The sequence below is a fragment of the Myotis yumanensis genome, unplaced genomic scaffold (assembly GCF_028538775.1).
Source record: "Myotis yumanensis isolate MYYU_CA2020_CCGP unplaced genomic scaffold, mMyoYum1.0.hap1 SCAF_16, whole genome shotgun sequence".
NCBI lineage: Eukaryota > Metazoa > Chordata > Mammalia > Chiroptera > Vespertilionidae > Myotis > Myotis yumanensis.
The window spans coordinates 21,191,787-21,214,033 of record NW_027223767.1 but is presented as its reverse complement, the minus strand read 5'-3'; the positions used below and the strand labels follow the sequence as shown (position 1 = coordinate 21,214,033).

General features: G+C 43.3%; 2 protein-coding genes and 1 pseudogene across 4 annotated transcripts in view; all 3 read right to left on the bottom strand.

Moving 5' to 3' along the window:
- Positions 1-1,789: 1,789 nt before the first annotated feature.
- Positions 1,790-10,816, bottom strand: RSKR (ribosomal protein S6 kinase related). 2 transcript variants are annotated; one of them, XM_070394481.1, is made up of 12 exons: positions 10,437-10,816; positions 9,819-10,058; positions 9,638-9,721; positions 9,436-9,504; positions 6,843-6,912; positions 6,509-6,613; positions 6,282-6,322; positions 6,004-6,031; positions 5,800-5,889; positions 5,624-5,712; positions 5,385-5,495; positions 1,790-4,916 (listed from the first exon to the last, which is right to left on the bottom strand). In XM_070394481.1, exons 1-12 carry the CDS (start codon positions 10,491-10,493, stop codon positions 4,695-4,697), a joined length of 1,206 nt encoding a protein of 401 aa, XP_070250582.1. In that variant the 5' UTR covers positions 10,494-10,816; the 3' UTR covers positions 1,790-4,694. The 2 variants fall into 2 exon arrangements, with proteins under 2 accessions (XP_070250582.1, XP_070250583.1); XM_070394482.1 differs by lacking the exon at positions 9,819-10,058 and having other exon boundaries at positions 1,792-4,916.
- A 75-nt stretch (positions 10,817-10,891) lies between these two features.
- The window catches only part of BLTP2 (bridge-like lipid transfer protein family member 2), a 29,998-nt gene continuing 18,642 nt past the window's right edge, over positions 10,892-22,247 (bottom strand). Inside the window, exons 27-39 of one of the 2 annotated variants that reach the window (XM_070394479.1) lie at positions 17,390-17,489; positions 16,972-17,154; positions 16,502-16,623; positions 15,645-15,800; positions 15,438-15,559; positions 14,691-14,871; positions 13,645-13,731; positions 13,334-13,444; positions 13,059-13,194; positions 12,819-12,949; positions 12,533-12,634; positions 12,124-12,258; positions 10,892-11,699 (exon numbers count right to left, since the gene is read on the bottom strand). In XM_070394479.1, the coding sequence (XP_070250580.1) occupies positions 11,517-11,699; positions 12,124-12,258; positions 12,533-12,634; positions 12,819-12,949; positions 13,059-13,194; positions 13,334-13,444; positions 13,645-13,731; positions 14,691-14,871; positions 15,438-15,559; positions 15,645-15,800; positions 16,502-16,623; positions 16,972-17,154; positions 17,390-17,489 (1,749 nt within the window). In that variant the 3' untranslated portion in view covers positions 10,892-11,516. The other variant, XM_070394478.1, reaches the window with a different exon arrangement.
- On the bottom strand, positions 21,389-21,481 carry LOC138995207 (U6 spliceosomal RNA; annotated as a pseudogene).

Below are 22,247 nucleotides of genomic sequence, written 5' to 3'. Positions count from 1 at the left end.
TTTAAATCATTCTTGATTAATCTATTAGAACTCTTTATAGCGGCTGTACTAATTTGCTAGGGCTGCCATAATAAAGTACCAAAGACTGGGTGGCTTAAACAACAGAAATTTATTTTTTCATAATTCCAGAAGCTAAAAGTCTGAGATCAAGGTGTCAGCAGGGTTGGTTTCTTCTGAGGCTTCTCTCATTGGCTTGTAGATGTCTGTCTCCTAGTATTTTCATATGGGCTTCCCTCTGTGTGTCTGTGTCCTAATTTCCCCTTCTTTATAAGGACACCCATCATATTGGATTAGGGCTCACCATATGACCTCATTTTAAGTTAATTACATCTTTAAAGACCCTATCTCCAAATGCAGTCACATTCTTAAGTACTGGGGATTAGGACTTCAGCATGTGAGTTGAGGGAGAGACATAATACAGCACATTCGAGAGGTTAATAATACAATGAGTATTATTTTATTTCATTAATTTAATTTTTTTAAAAGCTTTGACAAGATTTTTACATTGAAAACTACTTTAAGAAGTAACCAAAGAGCCTCAGCTGGGTGGCTCAGTTGGTTGGAGCATTGACCTGTACACCAAAATGTTTTCTGGTTTGATTCCTAATCAGGGTACATACCTACGTTTTGGGTTCCATCCCCGGTCGGGGTGTGTAAGGGGAGACAACTGATCAATGTTGCTCTCTCTCCCCCTTCCTCTCTCTCTAAAATCAATAAAACATATCCTCAAATGAGGATTTTAAAAAAAGAGGTAACCAAGAAATTGAGATTACCAGTTTTTAAAATCAATGAACAAGTAAACAAATGAACAGTTCAATATATGATAAAGTAACTTAGTTTAGAGACACTTTTCTAGAACAGGAATATAAGGATTGGTGTTGAGGCTAATCTTAAATTATTTAAAAAAAAAAAAAAAAAAAGGCAGAAGGGAACTCTGGCTGGCTGGCTCAATTGGTTGGAGTGTTGTCCTGTACACCAAAAAGGCTGCTCGTTCAATCCCCAATCAGGGCATGTACGACGGGCAACCAATCAATGTTTTTCTTTTCTCTTCTCTTCTCTTCTCTTCTCTCTCTCTCTCTCTCTCTCTCTCTCAAAATCAATAAAAAAACAAGCATATCCTCAGGTGAGAATTTAAAAAAAAAAGAAGGGAGTACAGGGTAAAATATCCATATTTACAGGTGTATCTGTTTTCTTCTAGGTAATGAAAAATCAAAGCATAGCGTTAAACTTAAAAGGTCATTTCAGGTTGTATATTTTTTAAAATGTAAGTGAATTTAATATAAATAAATAAAGGTATTACATTTATAGGTCAGTGATTCTGAGTGATAGGAGAGGGTGATGGAAAGAATGTCTTCCGGGGATGAACATATCAAAACTAGGGTGCATGGCACAATGCTCTTTTCAGATTATTCTGTCTGAAACTTTGATTTTCTGTCATCCCCTCCACACTACCCTGAAAATCACTGTTGTAGTGCACCGATTGAAAAGAGTATGATGGCCGAAACCGGTTTGGCTCAGTGGATAGAGCGTCGGCCTGCAGACTGAGGGGTCCCGGGTTCGATTCCGGTCAAGGGCATGTACCTGGGTTGCGGGCACATCCCCAGTGGGAGATGTGCAGGAGGCAGCTGATCGATGTATCTCTCTCATTGATGTTTCTAGCTCTCTATCTCTCTCCCTTCCTCTCTGTAAAAAATCAATAAAATATATTAAAAAAAAAAAAAAAAGAAAAGAGTATGATGATAATATCCTTACTTGGTAAGAAATTATTCAAACTACACTTATATAATCATAGTCTCTAAGCAATCTAACATGACCTAGGAAAGGGACCTAGTGACATTATGTTAACCATGTGCTAAAGACTTTAACCCAATATACTTCATGACCAGAGAAGCTATATGATGTTGGGTGACCTGAACATTAATTAACACTGGGCCAGACACATAGTTTCATAAAATAATCTGCCCTTTGAAAAAGCATCAGAGATATCTGAAACCCATCCCCCACAATTAAGAACCAGTGGCTAGCCCAGCGGGAGTGGCTCAGTTGGGTGAGTGCCGTCCTGTGCACCAAAACATTGCCAGTTCATTCAATGTTTCTCTCTCACATCGGTATTTCTGTTCCTTTCTCTCTCTCTCTCAGCATATCCTTGGGTGAGGATTTTAAAAAAACCCAAAAACTAGTGGCTATAAACCAGTTATTTCATACATAGGAAACTAAAATCCAGAGAGGTTACAATGACTTCTGTAAAGACACCGAGATAGTATTGGTGGATCCAGGAACCAGGTCTAAATTCCAATACTGTTAACTACTATTTTAGAAATCATTATTCCTATTTCTAGTATTCAGGGGTTGTTGTTTTTTTAATATGTTTTTATTGATTTTAAATAGACGGAGAGGGAGAGAGATAGAAACATCATCAATCGGCTGCCTATTGCATACCCGCTACTGGGGAGTGAGGCTACAACCCAAGTATGTGCCCTGACCAGGAATGGAACCGATGACCTCTTGGTGCATGGGGTGACACTTAATCCACTGAGCCACACTGGCCAGGCAGTATTCATGGTTTTTATCCAATGTATAATCTGGTCACTGCAACTTAAATGTAAATAAAAGCGTAAAAAGTGCAGGCAGCCCAGTTGGCGTGACTCAGTGGTTGAACATCAACCTATGAACTAGAAGGTTATGGTTCGATTCCCAGTCAGGGCATATGCCAGAGTTGTGGGCTTGATCCTCAGTGTGGGGCATGCAGGAGGCAGTGATGAACAATTCTCTCTCATAAGTGATGTTTCTATCTCTCTCTCCCTCCCCGTTCCTCTCTGAAATCAATAATAAATGTTTTTTTAAAAGCTAAAAAGTATCTAAGAGGAATAAATGAAATAATAAAAAAGATTAGATACATTCTTTTATTTATTTATATGCCAACCTCATTCCCAAAAGGCTTACAAAGATGCAGATAATATAGTAAGATAAAAAAATTAAAACATAGGAAAATAAAGGAAACCAAGAATGTGGCTAGCTTACAATATACATAAAATGAAGTCCTAAACACTTGCTGGATGGAAGCAGCCACCAATTGGCTCTAAGTAGTTTAGCATCAATATGAAGAGAAAAATACAGTCAGTAGAATATTTAGCTTCTTTAAGGTAAAACCAAACAGCAATTCAGGAAAAGCACAACTGGATTCAGAGAAAATTTATCCTATGCATCTTTAAAAAGAACATTATGAATTATAGTCATAAATACCCTTTACAGTTTCTATAGCAATTAACTTTCATAGGGATTTGATAGGAATTGCCAAAGTGCAACCCAGAAAAAGCAATTCTAAAGAGGCCAATAAAATACTAGCAATGTACAGGGAAAATCTGGCATAATCCAGGGACAGAATTAAAAGAAGTACACAGAATACTTGCCAGACTCTTTTTGGTTTGGAAAAAGAGATCAGATATAATTGAAGAATAATAAAAATGAAGCTTTAGAGAAGTTAAAGAAAAATTTAAAGAATATAGGCCAGAAATAGATACAAATTTAAGGTCCAGATGACTTTTCTCACTAAGGGAAAAGGTTCTTAAATTTTAAGGTTGAGCCCTAGCCGGTTGGGCTCAGTAGATAAGAGCATCAGCCTGAGGATTGAAGGATCATGTGTTCCATCGCCTGGGTTGGGGGCTGGATCCCGGCCCTGGTCTGGGCACGTGCGGGAGGCAGCCAATCGATGTTTCTCTCCCTCTGTATTTCTCCCCTCCCTACCACTCTCTAAAAATCAATGGAAAAATATCCTCAGGTGAGGATTAACAAAAATAAAAATAAAAAATTTTAAGGTTGATGTCATGCCTCTTAATCCCTTGGTTTGCCCATTAGAACTGAATCCTGGGATGTGTAGGACAATGATCGATATAAGAATCCTAATGTCTTTCAAAGGGGTTTTGATTTGGAAGAAGTTTGTAAAGCTATTTCAATTACCTCTCAAGACATTTACCCCACCCATGTTTCAGTCCCTATTTATTCTCTTCCTCACATTTGGCTGTTATAATTCACTTCAAAAAATTTTTTTAAAACTTATTATAGACTGGCTTTGGCCCCCAGAATCATATGCTTTAGGTGTATACCTGCAGGTTGAAATGCCAGCTTTTGAGACCTCTGAAAAATATTCATACTGCTTCTAACAAGCTTGTTAAACACATAAATAGCACCTTGGAAAATCATCAAGTGTTGTTATTGCTCAAGGAAAGAAACGTGATTCAAAAACAAGGAGGGGGGGGGAAGTGAAATAAGCCTCTGGCTTAAAGCTTCAGGGTATGAGCACTAGAGAAATAAAGCAGAGGAAAAAGTCAACACTTTGATCTGAGATGTTGAATTGAGAGGTGTGTTGTATAATAGGGGAAGAGCTAGGTCAGTCGTGGCTGCCAATAACAGAATGCCCAAGATTTGAACTCAGGTACAATGCCTAGAACAGCAGTCGCCAACTGGTGGTCCACGGACCACTGGTGGTCCATGAGGTCTGAAAGGTTGGCGACCGCTGGCCTAGAACAAGCATGTCACACTCACGGCCCAGCCGCATGTTTGACATTTTTGGCCTAGAAGAACAATAAGAGGCTACAAAGTAAAAACAAACTGGGTCATCGAGGTGGTCATACTGAGTTGGCAATGGAGGAGATGCTCAGGTTTCCAGATGGGGCCCAGTCTATAGTAGAGGGGGCTCAAGCAAGTCCAGGGTAGACCAGATAGGACTCCAGGTTACAGTCAAAGTCCTTGAACAGCATGGACTCTGATGGACTAGGCTGGGTAGCTTGAGTCTCCATGACAAAGTTCACGGGCTGTTTCTGTAGGAGCTCTGGGTCAAAGGCCACACCCCGAAAGAAAGGGTGGACCTGGAATCGATGCAAATGATGTAGACGCTGGAGGGGATTCTGGCATAAGAGCTGAAGGGAAACAGAGCAACAAGGAATAGGGACCGGGATGGGAAAGGGGCTGTTAACAGAGAAGCTGGAAAGGGAAAAAGAAGTTCATGGAGCTGTGGAGGGCAGAAAAAAGAACCCTTAAGAGGAAAGGACTTGTAAAAGAGGAAGATAGGCTAATTTGGGGGCAAACGCAGGAATAAAGGAGCTGTATTGGTAAGAAAGCAGCACTGGCCCACTCTCTCAGAAGTGACCTGTATGTTATGGATGGCTAGGATATTTGGAGGACCAGGAACTCAGGAATGAAATTTGAAATGCTGGTTAGAGGGCAAGTAGTGACACACAGTACTTGATGAAGTTGAAGTCGGCCATCTGCCACCACCTCCCCCCCAAATAATCACAAGAATGGGGGAACACCACTTCAATGATAGGGAAAGGAGAGAGTGAATAGTTAGTTTGGTAATGAAAAAGGAAAGTAGTGCTCATCCTTACCTCATGGAGTAGAAGTGAGAGCCCCTGGTTAAGAGAAGCTGGGATCTCAGAGTCAAAGTGGGTCACACTTGCCAGCATGGCCACGTGATCTCTCTCTGCAGCCACTGGGAACTAAGTTGAGGGGTGGGAGGGTGTCATTTCTTAGTAAGAAAAAGGCAAGGTTTCCTAAGGTCTTCCTTCTTCCCACCACAAGACAAAACTCCTCTCTTTTCTGCCCAGCATCACTACCATTCTCTCACCTCTCCTGTTGCCAGAGAGAAAAGCAAAACACCCAGGGACCACCAATCAGCAGCATGGTTGTAGGGCCCTCCTCTCAGGACCTCTGGGGCTACAGATTTGAAAGATACTTGTCATTGACATCTGTTGCCTATCCTCTTGCCCAATTCTTACCCACCTGCTTTGGCCTTTTTCTTACCCATGTATTGAAGAGTGCCACAAATAGTATAGGCTCGAGCTCCTTGGGGCAGGTGGCGGGACAGACCAAAGTCTGTCAGTTTCAGATGACCTATATAAAAGATAATGCAACAGCACCACTCTGTTCCATCCCTCATCAGCCCTGGCGCATTCCCAAACTTGAAGTACCTCGCATTCCAGGGCTAGGAAAAGAAAAAGATTTTACCTCGTTTATCCAGGAGGATATTCTCCATCTGAAAAATCACAGGTGAGAAAGTATTATTCATCTTACTCATTTCAACCCTCTTTCATCGTGTATAACCCCCCAGCTGAAGAAGATGCCCTACTCAACATTCAGGTCTGTACATGGAAGGTCCCTGCCCAAATCCTTAGCACCCACGAGGGTCCCAAGGTGAGTTGTTCTCAGCTCCCCCATGCCTTCTTGGACCTGTGGAACTTACTAAGGCACCTCCTCAGACAAAGAAAAAAAGCACTTAACTCTACCTTCACATCCCGATGGATGATGCCCAAGTCATGGAGATAGCCTGTGGATGACAGCAAGCAGGGGGTGTGCTGAAGCGCTCCTGTCCTTTCCAGTTTCCCTGGTAGTCCCACCCCATCCCTATCCCTGTTCTTTGATCTCTAGCATTAATATGAATTCTTTTTTTTTTTTTTGGCCCCCATTCGATTAATTCTTCCCTCATTTCCATTACCACTCCCGTTTCACTTACACAGCACCAGGACCAGTTCAGCAGCAAAGAGGCGGATGGAAGCCTCAGTAAAGCAGCCAACAGCAGACCACAGGGAGTACAGATCTGTGCTACAGTAGCTGCACACTGCAAAGTACCAAAAGTCTAGGCATTATCTGAGGGCTTCTGTGCTGGGCAAGGCATTATAGGCCTCCTGCCCAACCTGATGCCACATGCTATATGTTCCCTCTCCCTTCGGGAGAGAAGTGCTGTGAGAAAGGGAACAGAACAAAGGCAGAACAAGCCAAAGGGATGGGTAATCTCAGGTGGGGAGAATGGTAGAGGGACCTTGGGAATGAGGAGAGAGACCACTCACTAATGAAGAGGTGCCGTTTTCCCTGCCAGCTGTCTCCCAAACCGTGTACAAAAGGATGGTCAATCTGTCGCTAGGGACAAAGAAAACAGGAAATTAGGGAAGAACAGGATAACTGAAGATCAAGGCAACCAAGAGGTCAATGTCTGCCTGGTAATCCAGGAACCAGCATAATACTAAGAAACACACTGGGACATGCTGGAGAGATTTCCCTGGCACCACAGGCTGAGGTGACGCCTAAGATGAGGCTGAGCTTGCCCAGGAGGGGCAGCAATGCTGGAGGAAGCTGCTGCCCCTGCGTAGAGGGAGGCCCCTACCCAGCACAAGGAGGAAGAGGGGGAGGAGGATTGAGAGGGAGGTAGGGAGGAGAAAGATTTGACTATGCATTTTACTGTATGCCAACAGAAGTTGGGGATAAAGGTAACTGTGTCAGCAAATCTTGGTGACAACACAACAAATGCTTCTTCAGAAGAAACTAGTCCCTCTAAAGACACCGTGCGGTGTCTCAGAAACCCATGATAGCAGTAACATGGTAAAGAAGAAGGTGGCTTCTGAACGTCCCATTAACTGCTTTGTATAATTTGGATAGTGGAACTGCTTTTTGTAATTTGATAGTGGGACCACATGGATAAAATCTGTCATTTGTGGATTCATTTCAGATGCCTAGGGACATTGATACACATCTTGGTGTCTGAGAAAGGGTGGTGATGGGGGAAGAGTTATTTGGTACTTAACTAGTGTTTTGACCATCAGTGCTGGGGAAAAATCTATAGAATATTCATATAATATAATTCAGCTTTCTAAATTATCTCCCTTCCTTATACTGTGATTTACTTAAGTATCTATATAAAGTATGGTCTCGAGGTAGGTAGTACAGGCAGCCTGAGTATCTAGAGGCCTTTAGTTATAAAGGAATCTAGCCAGTGAACATAATTCTCATTACTAAAGTGCCATGAGGAAGAATTTAACTTATCCTGTATATCAGGATCAAAGAAATTCAAAGATGGGCCTAAATAAGTTGTAAAGATTTAGGCCTGTCAAAAACTAACAGCAGTTTCATGTAGAGGTGCATGTCTAATGTCAGTCAATCAGTATAGATTCTATTTACTGCAATTTTTTGGTCATTGAAATAAAAGCTTCTACAAGAAAAAAAAAAAAAGAAGAAGAAGGTGGCATCTGAGCTCCCCCAGGATGTGCCAGGTACAGTGTACAGTGTGTCAATGCCTCTAATGGGGGGAATGCGTCCCCTTTTGTAGTAAAAGCTGAATGTCACCTAAAACTTTAAAGTATATGTTCATTCATCCTGCTTGCTCACATAAGTGCCATCCCTTACTGCTAAATTGTCACCTAACATTTGTCAAACTCATCATAATCTTCATTTTAAAGTTTGTTTAGTTGTTTCTGTCTAATAGACTTATTTGTGTATTTTATCACCAAACCATGTTAGCAGATATTTTAGTTTTAAGTACTTACATACTAATGACTCAGTGTTGAATGATTTGACATTCCAATTCTGTATATGCTAACAGATTAATTGTATGTTTGCATGTGCTCGTGTAGTTTTTCTTTAACATTTCAAATCATAATAGAAAACCATTGTCATAAAGTTTTTTGCAAGATATATTTGACATAAAATTTTAAGTTAATCAGTAATTCATTTTAAGCTTCTTAAAATTAAAATGAAACTCAAAATAAGTTATTATATCAAGTGTCATTAAGCTTCTCTTTTTGCATTTTTTAAAATGAAAAATTTTTTATTAAAAGAGCTATATTTTATTTAAAACAAATTTAAAAATTTAAATAAGCAAAACAATAAACACTGATGATTCCACTAAAAATCAAGAATTATAGTTAATAACCTTGATGAAAATCCTAAATTTTTTTTTTCTACATAGTATAAAAATATTACATAATTCTTTTCTCTCTCCAGTGCCTTTATTTTAGTTATTCTGGTAGGAATGTAGGGATATCTTATTCTGGTTTGAACTTGCAGTTCCCTGGTGACTAAGGATGTTAAGCACCTTTTCGTGTGTGTGTATGTGTATATATACATACATACATACAGGTCACTTGGATGTCTGCTTTTGTGAAGTGCCTGTGAGCTCCTTTCTTCATTTTCTATTAAGTGGTTTCTTTTTTGTGGTTGTTTCATGGGTGAGGGTAAATCCAGTCCCTCTACTCCATCTTGACTGGAAGCATTAGTTCCTACATTGATTTTTTTTTAAGTGTTAACCCAATCTCATATTCCTAGAACAAATACAACTTGGTTGTGATCTATTTTCATTCTTATGTATTGCTTATTATTTTATTTATAATTTTTGTATCTACTTTCATGAGTGAGATTGGCTTATAGTTTTCCTTCTCTGATAATGTCCATGCCAGGCTTATATTGGCTTCAGAAAATGAGTGGGAACCAGTTCCCAACCACAAACAAAAAAAGGACTTAGACTAACTCTGCTGATAGCTACTTTTCCCAGGATCTACTTGGTTGAAGCCAAGGGAGGGGCAGAACCAGGAAAACCAGGACAGTTGGACAAGAGAGGTGCTTTCTCCACCTTAGTTCTTCCTAGGATCCTTCCCAGGGCTCTGTGCATACCTGGATGCTAACCTCCTCTTTGCACTGCCTCAGGATGTCCTTCTGGAGGACCTTGACCTTGGGCACCACCTATAAGAGGATAGAAATGATGACTCCTAGAGGGGAATAGTGCTATTGAACTGTTTATTCCTCCCAATCTTTCTGGAACCAAAACTGGAGGCAGGGACTAGAAAATAATGTGGAAGAATATCTAGGTCCCTACCTTCACTGCAAATATTGCTTTCTGGCCACAGTCTAGCACCTTGAAGACAGTTCCAAAGGAGCCTTTAGCCACAAGGCCTAAAACCTGTACAGAAAAATGGAGAACAGGGAAATTGAGACTCTGGTTATTTCTAAATTTCTCACCAAGACTGAGACCCCTTCCAGTGATTCCATTGACCTACCTTTAGCTGTTGATGCTCCCTAAGGGGCCTAATGGGAAACTCCGGCAGAAAGAGGTTGATGAACTGAGGCACTGGCCACTCAGACAGAGGCTTCTCTACTAGCAGTGAAGCTGGCTCCTGATGCTGGCACAGATGCCCCCGTAGTCCCCACAGTTCTTCCAGGCCTGACCTGGTGGTCCCCACACCTGACCAGAGGCTCTTCCAGCCTCGGACCCAGGGGCCCTGGATGTTGCTACCCTGCTGAGAACCAAGGGAGCCACTCTAAACCTTCTGCCCCTCAGGCATTACAGGTTCTGCCCATCTCAGCAGGTGCTCTCTCTAATCTCAACCCGAGAGATATTTTTTTGAGACTAGGCAAAATCGCCACTACTACTATTGCTTTGGACCAAGGAAGGTCTAGATTTCCTGACTATAATTCACATCCTCTAGGAAAGCAGTATTTGGACATTTTCCCCATGAGGCATCAAAGATTTAGCCTGCACCTCCCAGTATGGAGGTATACTTTCACAGTATAGCCTCCCCACCCCCACAGTGGGCATCACTAACATGCTCCACATCAGCCTCAAGCCCAGGTTTCCTTCACCTCCCCTAAACAGGCTGCCAGAGCCCACAGCCTACCTTATTAGAAAGAGCCACCTGGGCATGTTGCCCCTGCCGACAGTTCACTGTTCCCATTCCCAGCCTCTGCCTCTTCCTCCTTTGACTAAATCTGCTGTCCCAGTTACATAAGCAGTTCCTCCCCCCGATGCTGCATTACACATGAGCCCTGCCTCTTACTTGCTGTTCATAACTAGAGATGCAAATGATACAACCAAACCTCGCCTTTATCCTCAAATCCTATCATCCCTGGTTAAGAAAAGGTTTATAACCAGAACTAAAATGTGCAGAGAACTATCAGCATAGGGCCAGTATCACACCAGAGCTGGGATGGGAAATATCTGTGATACATTATTAGGCAGGAGGGAAGAAGCCAATCTCTCATAAGAGTGGCAGCTAGAGATGTGTCTTAGGTTGATGGGGAGGGAAGGATACATACAGGTTGAACCCATGCACGCAACACACACATAAAAAAATAGCATCAAATTTAAAATATATTTTTTCTCTTTAAATCATTTTCTTACCATTCTCCAGGGCATACCCCAGGGGGACCTATGGCCAGCCCTGGCTCCTATCTCCCCAAGTGAGCCTGGCACAAATTGGGGGAGGGGCTGATTCCCCCCATAACACGAATACCTCTTTTATACAAGGCAGTGGAATGAGGGACAGATCAGCCCTCTGCCCCCCAACTTTCTGACATGGGGAGAGCAGTTACACTTAGAGAAATATATATATATATATGTATTTATATATGTCTATTTATAAAAATTTATCACACTTGATCAGAACTGTCCCCCACCCTTTCAGCTGACCCCAACGGAACCAGATCCTAGTCCTGGGGCCATTCCCTTGGTCTTGTTCTCTTGATGCCTCTCTGGCCCTCAGCCTGCTGATCAGTGTGAGGTAGAACTCAGCATTATTATCCACCATACTCTGCAGAGAACAGGTCGGCTGCTAAAGAGTAGTGCCTTTCTCTGCAGTACCGTGGGCTCCTACCCCAACAAGTCCTGGTGGATAAAGGGAAGTGCCTCCCACCCCACAAGTCTCTGGGGCCTGAGCCAGAGTCAGATCCTGTATTGCAGCCATTCTTGAATTGCCGGATCACTTGCGCCTGCCAAAAATGGACTTCTTGCCAGGGTTCTTGTTGCCCGCACTTAAACCGATGAGGAGCCGCGCTTTCTCCTCTTCTTCCTGCTGTTGCATGTTGAGGTCTGATTTAGTCTCTAGCTTTCCCCGGACCTCTGACCCTGTTGCAGGCTTCAACCTTAGCTTCTCTTTGATTACCTGATAGGTCAGAGAGGAGTAAAAGGGAAGGTAAATATTAGTGGGACAGACAAAATAAGTCACAGTGAATCAATTCAATCAAGATTTATTAAATTTACACACAGGCACAATGGATGGAGTCCTTCAAATCCTAAAATGATCTCTGCTTTCAAGAAGCTTACAGTCTAATTAGAGCCATTCTAAACCTGAGTTTGTGTCAGCCCTCAGTTTCCTAAAAAATCAATAGTTAACATACGAAACCATAAATATTCAATTTAATCATCTGAACAAAGTCATGGAGAGAGCAGGGATAAAAGTTGCTCACTTATCCACCTGTCCCATCCCAAGGCTGCTCATTAATACACACTACAATGAAACGCTCCTGAGCAAAAGATCTGCTTTCCAGATCCTGCTAACCAAACAGCCATGAACTCTGCCGGGATACCTGGGCAACCAGGGCTTTGCGGCTGTCCCTTTTGACAGCCATGGCAAAGTCTAGCCATGTCCATGTGTTGTTGTGGTACTCCAGACAGGGCAGCACCAGGTTAAGGTCACCCCAGTCCACACTATTCTTCTCACCCTGCAAGAGAAGAATGGGGAGGGAAGAGAAAGAGGAAGAGAAGAACATATCATAATGCCACTTTTAGTCCAAGCCAGTACTTGAGTTCAAGTCTAGTACCTTCCCATATAGCAGCAAACTACAGATAACGGATTTCCCCTTATCTCAGTCTGACAATGGGCCATCACCCATGGCCCAACTTCACAAGCTAGACTATTTCCCTGTCTTTAATCTATGATGATCTTATCTGGTTCCCTTCCCACCCTGTTCTAGAAAGTGCTGGGGAGGAGCAGACCTTGTAGCTGACGCACAGTGGAACCTGTGGAATCTTTATATAGATGAAGGAGTTGTTCATGGCAGCTCGTTCTTTCATCTTGTCAATATCATCCACAGGGTGCTAGGAAAGGCAAGAAAGGAGCATGAGCCCCTGAAACCATCAGAAGAAATTTGGGACCCCCAAACATCTCCCATCTCCCTTCATCCCTGGAGTAAACTCAAAGGCAACAGAAGAAATCCCCAGCCAAGCTTAACAGAGTATCCTAGAACTTCCATTTTTCTATCATTAGGGGCATGGCCAATACCTCTGGGGCTTTTCGAAATGACCTTCTGACCCCAGAACTCCGATTCAAGCCCTGTGCCACACCCTTCCCAGGGCCCAGTGCTGCTGCATCATCTGTTGCAATCAGCTGCCGAGGCTTCACCACTGGTATTCCTATGAAAAAGCAAGCACACCAGCTGTTGCCTTCTTTCTGGAGCTTCAGCTGTCTCTGAGGCTGCTATGCTACCCCAGTCTTCTGGAGCACCACCATAAAAGTTCTCACCAGTAGTCACCAGTTTGGACTTATCTTCCTCATCACCAACCTCATCATCTTCCACACTTCGACCAGGAAAGAAAAAGCCCATTATTCTATGGAAGAACTGGTGTGTCAGCTGGATGGTGAGAGGCACCACATTTACCTAAAGAGGAAAAAGGCTGAAGAAGCAATTAAGTTCAGACATCATCCCTCAGTTTACCTACCCCTAACAGCATGATACAATACACAGATAGCTTTTGACTGCCCTTTGTTCCTGGATCTCCAAAGGACTGTTTACTAACCTCAAAGTGCTCCTTAACAGATATACCCCCAACAGGGGGCCGGACTTTGCTGAATAGGCGGAGAGCTAGCTGTCGCCCAGATTGGCAGGAGCTCTGGGGACGCAGGACTACCTGTAGGATAGAATGATAAATCAACCCACAAGTCCTCTGCAGACTAAAAGGAGAAGCAATAGTCTTGCTAAGATGAGCAAACTTTCACCATCTCAAATCACCACACTGTTTCCCATAGTGGGTTTATGTGGAAGGACCATTACAAATGGCCTGTGTTAGAAAGTATGTGAATGGGCTAGGAATGGGGAAATAAGACTTGCCTTGTAGACAGCATTGGGAAGGAGGTTGTTCATTGTGAACCAGCCCAACTCCAGAAGATGTTCTGCTGTATCATCAGATTTATTCACCTATAAAGACAGATTACCCCCAACCCCCAATCCACTATAGTAAGCCTTTTCTTAGGAGCTTGCTAGAGAATTGCTACATAACCTATTTGTTTTCAGGTTCTCCATATGCCTAATCCCAACCTTTGATATCTCTTTCAAACTCATATAATACCATGTTTTTCATGGGACCTACTGGCCAGGGCACTAAATGACAGTAGTATTTCCCAGTCACTGTGACATTCAAAAATAGTCTCATTCATTCCCAAACATCCTGGAAAGGGGCAGGGGCAGGGGGGAATGAACAATGTCCTCTCCTCTATGCCATGGGTAATTACAGGAAGCTGAATGCCAGTATAGAATTAAGGTTCTATTTCAAGCAGGACTTAGAATACCTACCTCTGCGCCACATTTCTAGGGATAATCTTATTCACTGAGGGAAACATTTGATCACTCTCATCTATAACTGCATGTATCTAAGGGGAACTCTGCTCATGTTTCATTAATAACCTTTAATACCATCATTAATCCTATATAATCCTATATAATCCTATATAATAAAACCCTAATATGCAAATCGACCAAACGGCATAATGACACACACTGACCACCAGGGGGCAGACAGTCAATGCAGGAGCTGTCCCTTGGAGGTCAGTGCACTTCTGCAGGGGGAGCGCCACTCAGCCAAAAGCCAGGCTCACAACTGGCGAGTATAGCAGCGGTTGTGGGAGCCTCCCCGGCAGCACTAAGGACCCCTGGGGGCTGTCCGCCTGCTGGCTTAGGTGAGGGCTTAGGCAAGTGGTCACGGACTGTGAGAGGGCACAGGCTGGGCTGAGGGACACCCCCCCACACTCATGCACTGGGCCTCTAGTAGGTATATAATAACTAGCCCATTTTTGTTTCTCTTTTTGTGAGTTAGACTCCTAAGATAGGCCAGTGCCTCTCAATACAGCTGCCTTTGTGTGATTGTATATACCCAGTACCTTGCTATAGAGAAACCGCTGCAGCTCCAGTTCAGCAATTCCTAGCTGTCCATCTTCCTCTGTCAGGCGCCAACGTGCCTGAGCAAAGTAGAACTCAGTGCGACGGACCACACTCACATCTTCCTGCTGCTTTCGCAGCTCCATCTTGTTGGCCTGCTGCAACTGGAAATCCTTAAAACACCTATAAATGGACAGGAGGATCAAAGCCAATATGGGCAATAGTATTTGGGTTGGGGGTTGGATGGAATGCTCTAGAATGATGCATAAGATAAACCCAGAGATGGATCTATTCTGGAACAGCTATCCTCTACATTTTTTTCAAAGGATTGCTTCTCACATCCTGCCATAGGAATGCAAATCCATCTTTCAGTTCTACAGCTTCTTGATAAAGTAATCTCTTTTCACTAATTAACACCTATGATTATGTCTATAATTGTTCCTTTCTAATCACTTCAAGATATTTTATTTTCAGCTCAGCCACACAGTATTAAGACCACAAAAGTGATCTTTCCCAACTAGCCATTTTTCTCCTTTCCCAGCAGGTACTCTATTGATGATCCAAAGGAAGGGGTCTCTTGTTCTCAACCTTTTGACTAAGTGCAGTTAAGGCTCATCAGGAAGAGATGCCTGAATCTACTACATCAGCCTTTGATAATACTCACTAGATGTAAAGACCATCAAAATGTGGGCAAAGAAATCAACTCCAGCTGGGGAACTGGAAAAAGGCAGAAAAGAATGCTGTTTCACCTGATGAGGATATTAAGCTCTTCACTTTCAAGCTGTAAATTGGCCTTCTCCTGGTTGAGTTGCAACTGAAGCTTTTGGTTCAGGTCAAGAAGGTTCTCATTCTTGCTGTCATCCTGCAAAGACTAGGGAGCCAGGCCAGGAGAAACTGAGAGGAAATCTCCCTCATCTTAGGAGGCCTCCCTGTCCTTAGACTGCCCAGTTGATTACCTTCATGATAGAATACATCTGCTTTTCCAACTGCCGTATCTGGGCCACATGCTGCCGCACGGCCTCCTGCAAATGTAATATGCTGCTGCGCTGCTCCTCAGGATTGCTCGAAATCTCGAGCTGGAACCTGACCCTCTGTTTCTTTTCACTATGCTCCTAAAGGAATAGAAAGGGAAATGAATGAGATTTTCTAATAGACAAATCTTGAAGTAAATTGAAATAGAGAAATGAAAATAAATGAGGATCTCCTCTGGAAAGCTCCCCTTTACCTATCACCATTATCAGTAGCAAGAGTAAAGGGTAGGCCAATGCAGAAGATTTCACAATAAGCCAAATCCCAGGGTAGGGATGGTGGAAGTGGGGAGCAGTTACTGTTCTTAGAGGTATTTAAGTGACTGAGTAGAGAACTGACCAAGAAAAACAAGTAAACAAGCTCCAATGAGTCTCAGGGACACTCAGACCTTTTCTAGATAAGTGAAACTTCAACTGCTGCTATTGACTAATAGATGACATACCAACCACAAGGCCCCTTTTCAGTCTGAAACATGGCTTTTCTTTCTTTTTTTTAATTTTTAAATATATTTTTATTGATTTGGGAGAGGGAGAGAGAGAGAAACATCAATGATAGAATCATTGATTGGCTGCCTCCTACACGCCCCCTACTGGGGATCGAGTCTGCAACCTGGCATGTGCCCTTGACCAGAATCAAAACTGGGACCCTTCAGTCCACAGGCTGACGCTCAATCCACTAAGCCAAACCGGCTACGGTGTTCACGGCTTTTCTTAATGGACTCTAAAGCACAAGGTCCGAGGGTTCCTGTGAAGATAACTGGCCTTCTACAAGGGCCCATGCTTACCTTCCGTTTGGGTTCTACATGGAGCAGCAGGTTGTTGACAATGTCCAGGATCATGGCATACTGAGCTGGATTGGTGGAGATTTCCAGCTCATGATGGATAAGAGTGAAGGTATCCACAGCCCCTAAGTAATTGGTAGCAGCTAAATAAGAGGCTCAAGTTTCTCCTTAAATATCTACCCCATGTCCTAAACTATATTTGGAATCACTCCTATTAGTTAACCCCATAGAAAGGGCTTGGTGATAAATGCTCATGGGTAGAAACATATTTGCTTATTTCAAAATTAACAAATACCCATTCTTCACAGTTCCCTCCAGTTATTCTCAGAAGAATTTACGAAATGTAGAGCAAAGTGAAATGTTAATGTTCGGTGCAGAGTAGGACTTTTAATAACACACTGCCTCAAAACCTCAAATAACTGCTTTTATAAGTTCCTTAGTACCCTCCTAAAAGCATTTCAAGCCCCGAATACCTTCATGCTTCTTTAGGAGATCTTCCTTTTCCTGTTTCTCATGAACCTCAGGTGGCTTAATCTGAGTTGCCAGTTCAGGATCAATGTCATGACTGTAACTAATATAGTACATTCGACAGTTGCAGCGTGAAATGATCCGCTGGACTTGCTGGGCTTGTTGTGCCTCAGCTGGTTGGTTCCAATCTGGGAAGAGGTGGGAAAGAGGTAAGAGAAAGACATTCTCAATAGAGGTATTGTAGGAGCCACCCAGCTAGCTATGTGTGATGTCTAGGGAACTCCAGACACTTGCTTTCAACCTGGCCTAACACAAAATGGTCCTACTACAGCATTAAGAGTAGGTAAGGAAATCAGGATCCTTTGGGATGCACATCTACACCTAACCATATAACCATATGATGACGAAGAGAGTAGAGCTGACCTGTGGTGGTGGTAACCATGCCTCCCACTGCCTGCCCGCTCTCCATCAGCTCTTGCACAGAGTCCAGACTACGTTGCCGGTGCTCCTCGATATTCTTCACCTGAAGACAGAGATACATGCGCCTTTAACTCCTGGGAAGCAGTACCTTGTTCTGGCCAACTGGGTCACAGATCTCCATGATACAAGTAGTTACACTATCTATCTAGATTTCCACTTCCTGGAGTAACTTGAAAGATCTCCCAGTGTAGAAGACATATATGTCTCTCTCTTGACCCAAACCATCCAAATTCTGAGTTACATGCACATTTTGCCAGGCCCACAGGCCTCAGGCCAGAAAAACAAGCTAGGTTAAAATAAAATCATGTCCTACCTCACACCCATTAGGATGGCTAATTATAAAAATAAGAAAAGAGAAATAACAAGTGTTGGCAAGATTGTCCAGAAATTAGAACACTTATGCACCATTGGCGGGAATGTAATAGTATAACCACTGTGGAAAACAGTATGGAAGTTCTCAAAAAATTAAAAACAGAATTCCAATATGATCCAGTCATATACCCAAAAGAACTGAAAGCAGGATCTTGAAGATATACTGTATATATTGTTGTTGTTGTTGTTAATCCTCACCCAAAGGTACTTTTTCCATTGATTTTCAGAAGAGTGGAAGGGAGCGGGGGGAGAGAAACATCGATTGGCTGCCTCCTGTATGCACCCCAACTAGGGCCAGGGATTGAACCTGCATGCCAGGTACATGCCCTTGCTTGACCAGGAACCAAACCAAAGACCCTTCAGTGTTCAGGCTGATGCTCTAACCATGGAGGGCTCAAAGGTATATTTGTACACTCATGTCCATAGCAGCATTATTCACAATAGCTAAAAGATGGAAGCAATCCAAGTGTCTATCAGTGGATGAATAAATAAGCAATATATTGTATTTACATACAATGGAACATTATTGATCCTTAAAAAGGAAATTCTGACACATGCTATAACATAGATGAACCTTGAGAACATTATACTAAGTGAAATAAACCAGTCACACACACAAAAATACTGTATGACTCCACTTACATGAGGTACTTAAGAGTAGTTAAAATCAAAGAGGTCAATGGGAGGGGGGAAAGGGGGACATATGCAATACTTTCAACAATAAGAAAAAAAAAAAGTAGTTAAAATCAGAGACAGAAGGTAGAATGGTGGTTGCCAAGGTCTGGGGAAAAGGGAAGGTGAGGAGTTATTAACAGATATAGTTTTTTGTTTTGTTGTTTTTAATCCTCACCTGAGGACATGCTTAGAGAGAGGAAGGAGGGGAGAAACATTGATTGACTGCCTTCCATATGGGCCCTGATCAGGGATCGAACCCACAACCCAGGTATGTGTCCCGACAGGGAATCAAACTGGCAACCTTTTGGTGCACAGGACAACGCTCAACCAACTCCAGCCAGGCAATAGGTACAGAGATTCAGTTTTATAAGACAGAGTTATGAAGATGGATTGTGGTTATGGTTGTATAACATCATGAATGTATTTAATACCACTGAACTGTGCACTTAAAAATGGTTAAGAGGGTAAATTTTATGTTAATGTGTGTTTTATCACAACTTAAAAAGCTGGGGGGGAAAATCAAATCATGTTATGAGTAAAATTTTCATCAAAACCTAAATTTCCCACCCACTTTGGTATTCATGTTTTTGTGTTCTTGCTGTTTTCTGTCTTCAGACCAACCACGCTGACACTATTGCCATCAGGGAAAGGGACTGAATTATTTTGACTCTCTGCCTAGCTGAAGTCAACTGAATAATAGAATGAGTGATATAGACCATAAGCAGATCTGTCAAGTCACACAAAAATTTACATAGAAAAAGCAAGATCAAAGGCCCTCTCATCTAAGCCAAGGACATTCCGATCTAATATTAACATCACATCCTGAGGGGAAAAAGAAGGGTTCACTTGCAAAAGAAGGCATATCTAAAAACAGCAGGGGCTCAGAAAATGCCAAGTTGGTAGAGCTTGCATAGCTCATGCTGTGTGAATAGTTAACACCTTCTGTGCATACCTTCTGAGACTACTGGTAAAGAGCACTGCTTGCCTGAACTACAGCTGAAATATATTGGCATGTCCTCTCATATTATCAATAACTTGACCCTTACTTGGCTTGACATCTGATGAAATGCTTACTACTTCTTTTTTTTTTTTTAATATATTTTATTGATTTTTTACAGAGAGGAGGGGAGAGGAGGAGAGAATTAGAAACATCGATGAGAGAGAAACATCGATCACCTGCCTCCTGCACACTCCCTACTGGGGATGTGCCTGCAACCAAGGTATATGCCCTTGACCAGAATCGAACCTGGGACCCTTCAGTCCGCAGGCCGATGCTCTATCCACTGAGCCAAACTGGTTAGGGCCTTACTACTTCTTATAATAATTATACTAGAGGTTTCCTGGATTAAGCCCTAAGGTCACTGGAGGAAGAAGCAGTAGCCAAGGAGAAGGAAGGGATAAGCTTTAACCCCAATGAATAGAATAGCAAAAGATGTTATCACATTGATCCTTATCAGACATAGCTAGTTCTAATAACTCACTGGGTGTACCACACCCAGCACAACGTGAACACTTAACTCCTGTTAAATAAGTAATGACGCCGAAACCGGTTTGGCTCGGTGGATAGAGCGTTGGCCTGTGGACTGAAAGGTCCCAGGTTCGATTCCGGTCAAGGGCATGTACCTGGGTTGCGGGCACATCCCCAGGGGATGTGCAGGAGGCAGCTGATCGATGTTTCTCTCTCATCGATGTTTCTAACTCTCTATCTTTCTCCCTTCCTCTCTGTAAAAAATCAATAACATATATTTAAAAAAAAAATAAGTAATGACAATGCAGAATATTGACTAGGTATATCACATAACCATTAAATTTCCCAATAATATTATATCCTAGAAATTATAGTACAAATTTTACCAAGAAGCTGAAAAGAAAATTTACAGCAACTGCTCACAATCTCAACATCTAACAAAAAGATTATCTTACATGTACCTCCCCAGACATACTGACCAAAAAAGTTAAGACTATTTTCCATCTGAATGAAGCTTTATATTTTTCAAAATACTTTCTCATTTAATCCTTTCAACAATCTTGTTAAGATGAAGTATTAGAATTCCATTTTACAAATAAAAGTAACTTGCTCAAGGGCTCAAGGCTACTATTATGGCAAAGCTGGCATTAGAACTCTCATAATCTGACTCCTAGACAAGCAGTCTTTCTATTCAAACTTATTGCCTTGTTTAAAGAACCACTCAGTCATCTTCATAAGAGTGATCAGAGCCCTAACCGGTCTGGCTCAGAGGATAGAGCGTCGGCCTGCGGACTGAAGGGTCCCAGGTTCGATTCTGGTCAAGGGCATGTACCTTGGTTGTGGGCACATCCCCAGTAGAGGGTGTGCAGGAGGCAGCTGATCGATGTTTCTCTCTCATTGATGTTTCTAACTCTCTATCCCACTCCTTTCCTCTCTGTAAAAAATCAGTAAAATATATTTTTTAAAAAAAGAGCGACCAGAGCCTGGCTGGCATGGCTCAGTGGTTGAGTGTCTACCGATGAACCAGGAGGTCATGTGTTTGATTTCTGGTTAGGGCACATGCCCCAGTTGCATGCCCCAGTTGCAGGCTAGATCCCTGGTGTGGGGCGTGCAGGAGGCAGCCGATCAATGATTCTCTCTCATCATCGATGTTTCTATCTTTCTCCCTCCACTTTCCTCTATGAAATCAATTTAAAAAAAATTTTTTTAAACAAAAGAGTGATCAGAGATCCCTGGCCAGTATGGCTCAGTTGATTGAGCGTTATCCCATGCACTGAGATGGTTCAATTCATTGGTCAGAGCACATGCGAGCTCAATCCCCAATAGAGGATGTGCTAGAGGCAGCCATTCAATGGTTCTAATCGATGTTTCCCTTCCTTCCTCTCTCTAAAATCAATCAACCAATACATATATTGGTTGATATATACATTTTTATGGAACACTTAATGAATTTGCATGTCATCCTTGCGCAGGGGCCATGTTAATTCCAATTTTAGTATATGTGCTGCTGAAGCGAGCACTATCATCCTATATAATAAAAACCTAATATGCAAATTGTCCCCTCAACCGAGAGTTCGACAGCTCACTATGCCAGTGCACTGACCACCAGGGGTCGCACAGCGCTGGCAGTGGGCAGCAGTGGAAGCGCTGCCGGCCCCGATGGGCACCTACGAGAGTGGGACCGAGATGGGATGGTGGAGCAGGTGAGCGAGCGGTGCCAGGCCAAGGCAGATGCAAGCGGGGGGCCCCAATCGCCCCACAGATGGTGACCAGTGGCAGTGGCGGGGGCAGGGCCGCCACACCACTCCCAGGCACTGAGGGAGCCAGGCAGGGGGCCCAGCCCCAACCGATTGCCCTGCAGACGGCGACCAGTGGCCAGTGACCAGCGGCTGGCAGGCCCTGTTCACCCAACCTCCCATGGCACCTGGGCAGGGGACTGCAACCTCTCCCCAGCTACCTGGGGGTGGGGGTGACAGGGACTGAGGTGCGGTGAGAATGCGGGGTGTCTACCAAGCTCGCTCTCACTCCCCCTGCTACCCTTCCCCGGGACGCCAGGGCTCTCGCGATGGGGAAGCCCCCACACTGAGGTGCGGGGTGCCCACAAGGAGCCTGCCCCACACCCGCACAGCCTCTTCCGGTGAGCCAGGCCACAGCCTTCGGGACTGCAGGGGCCGGTTGGTTGTGCTCCCCATGGGTTCATGAGGAGCCAGTCTGAGAGGCTGGTAGGGAGAGAATGCATTGCCTGCCCAGCTTCCGTGCGGCGCCGTTGGGTAGCCCAGAGGCCCA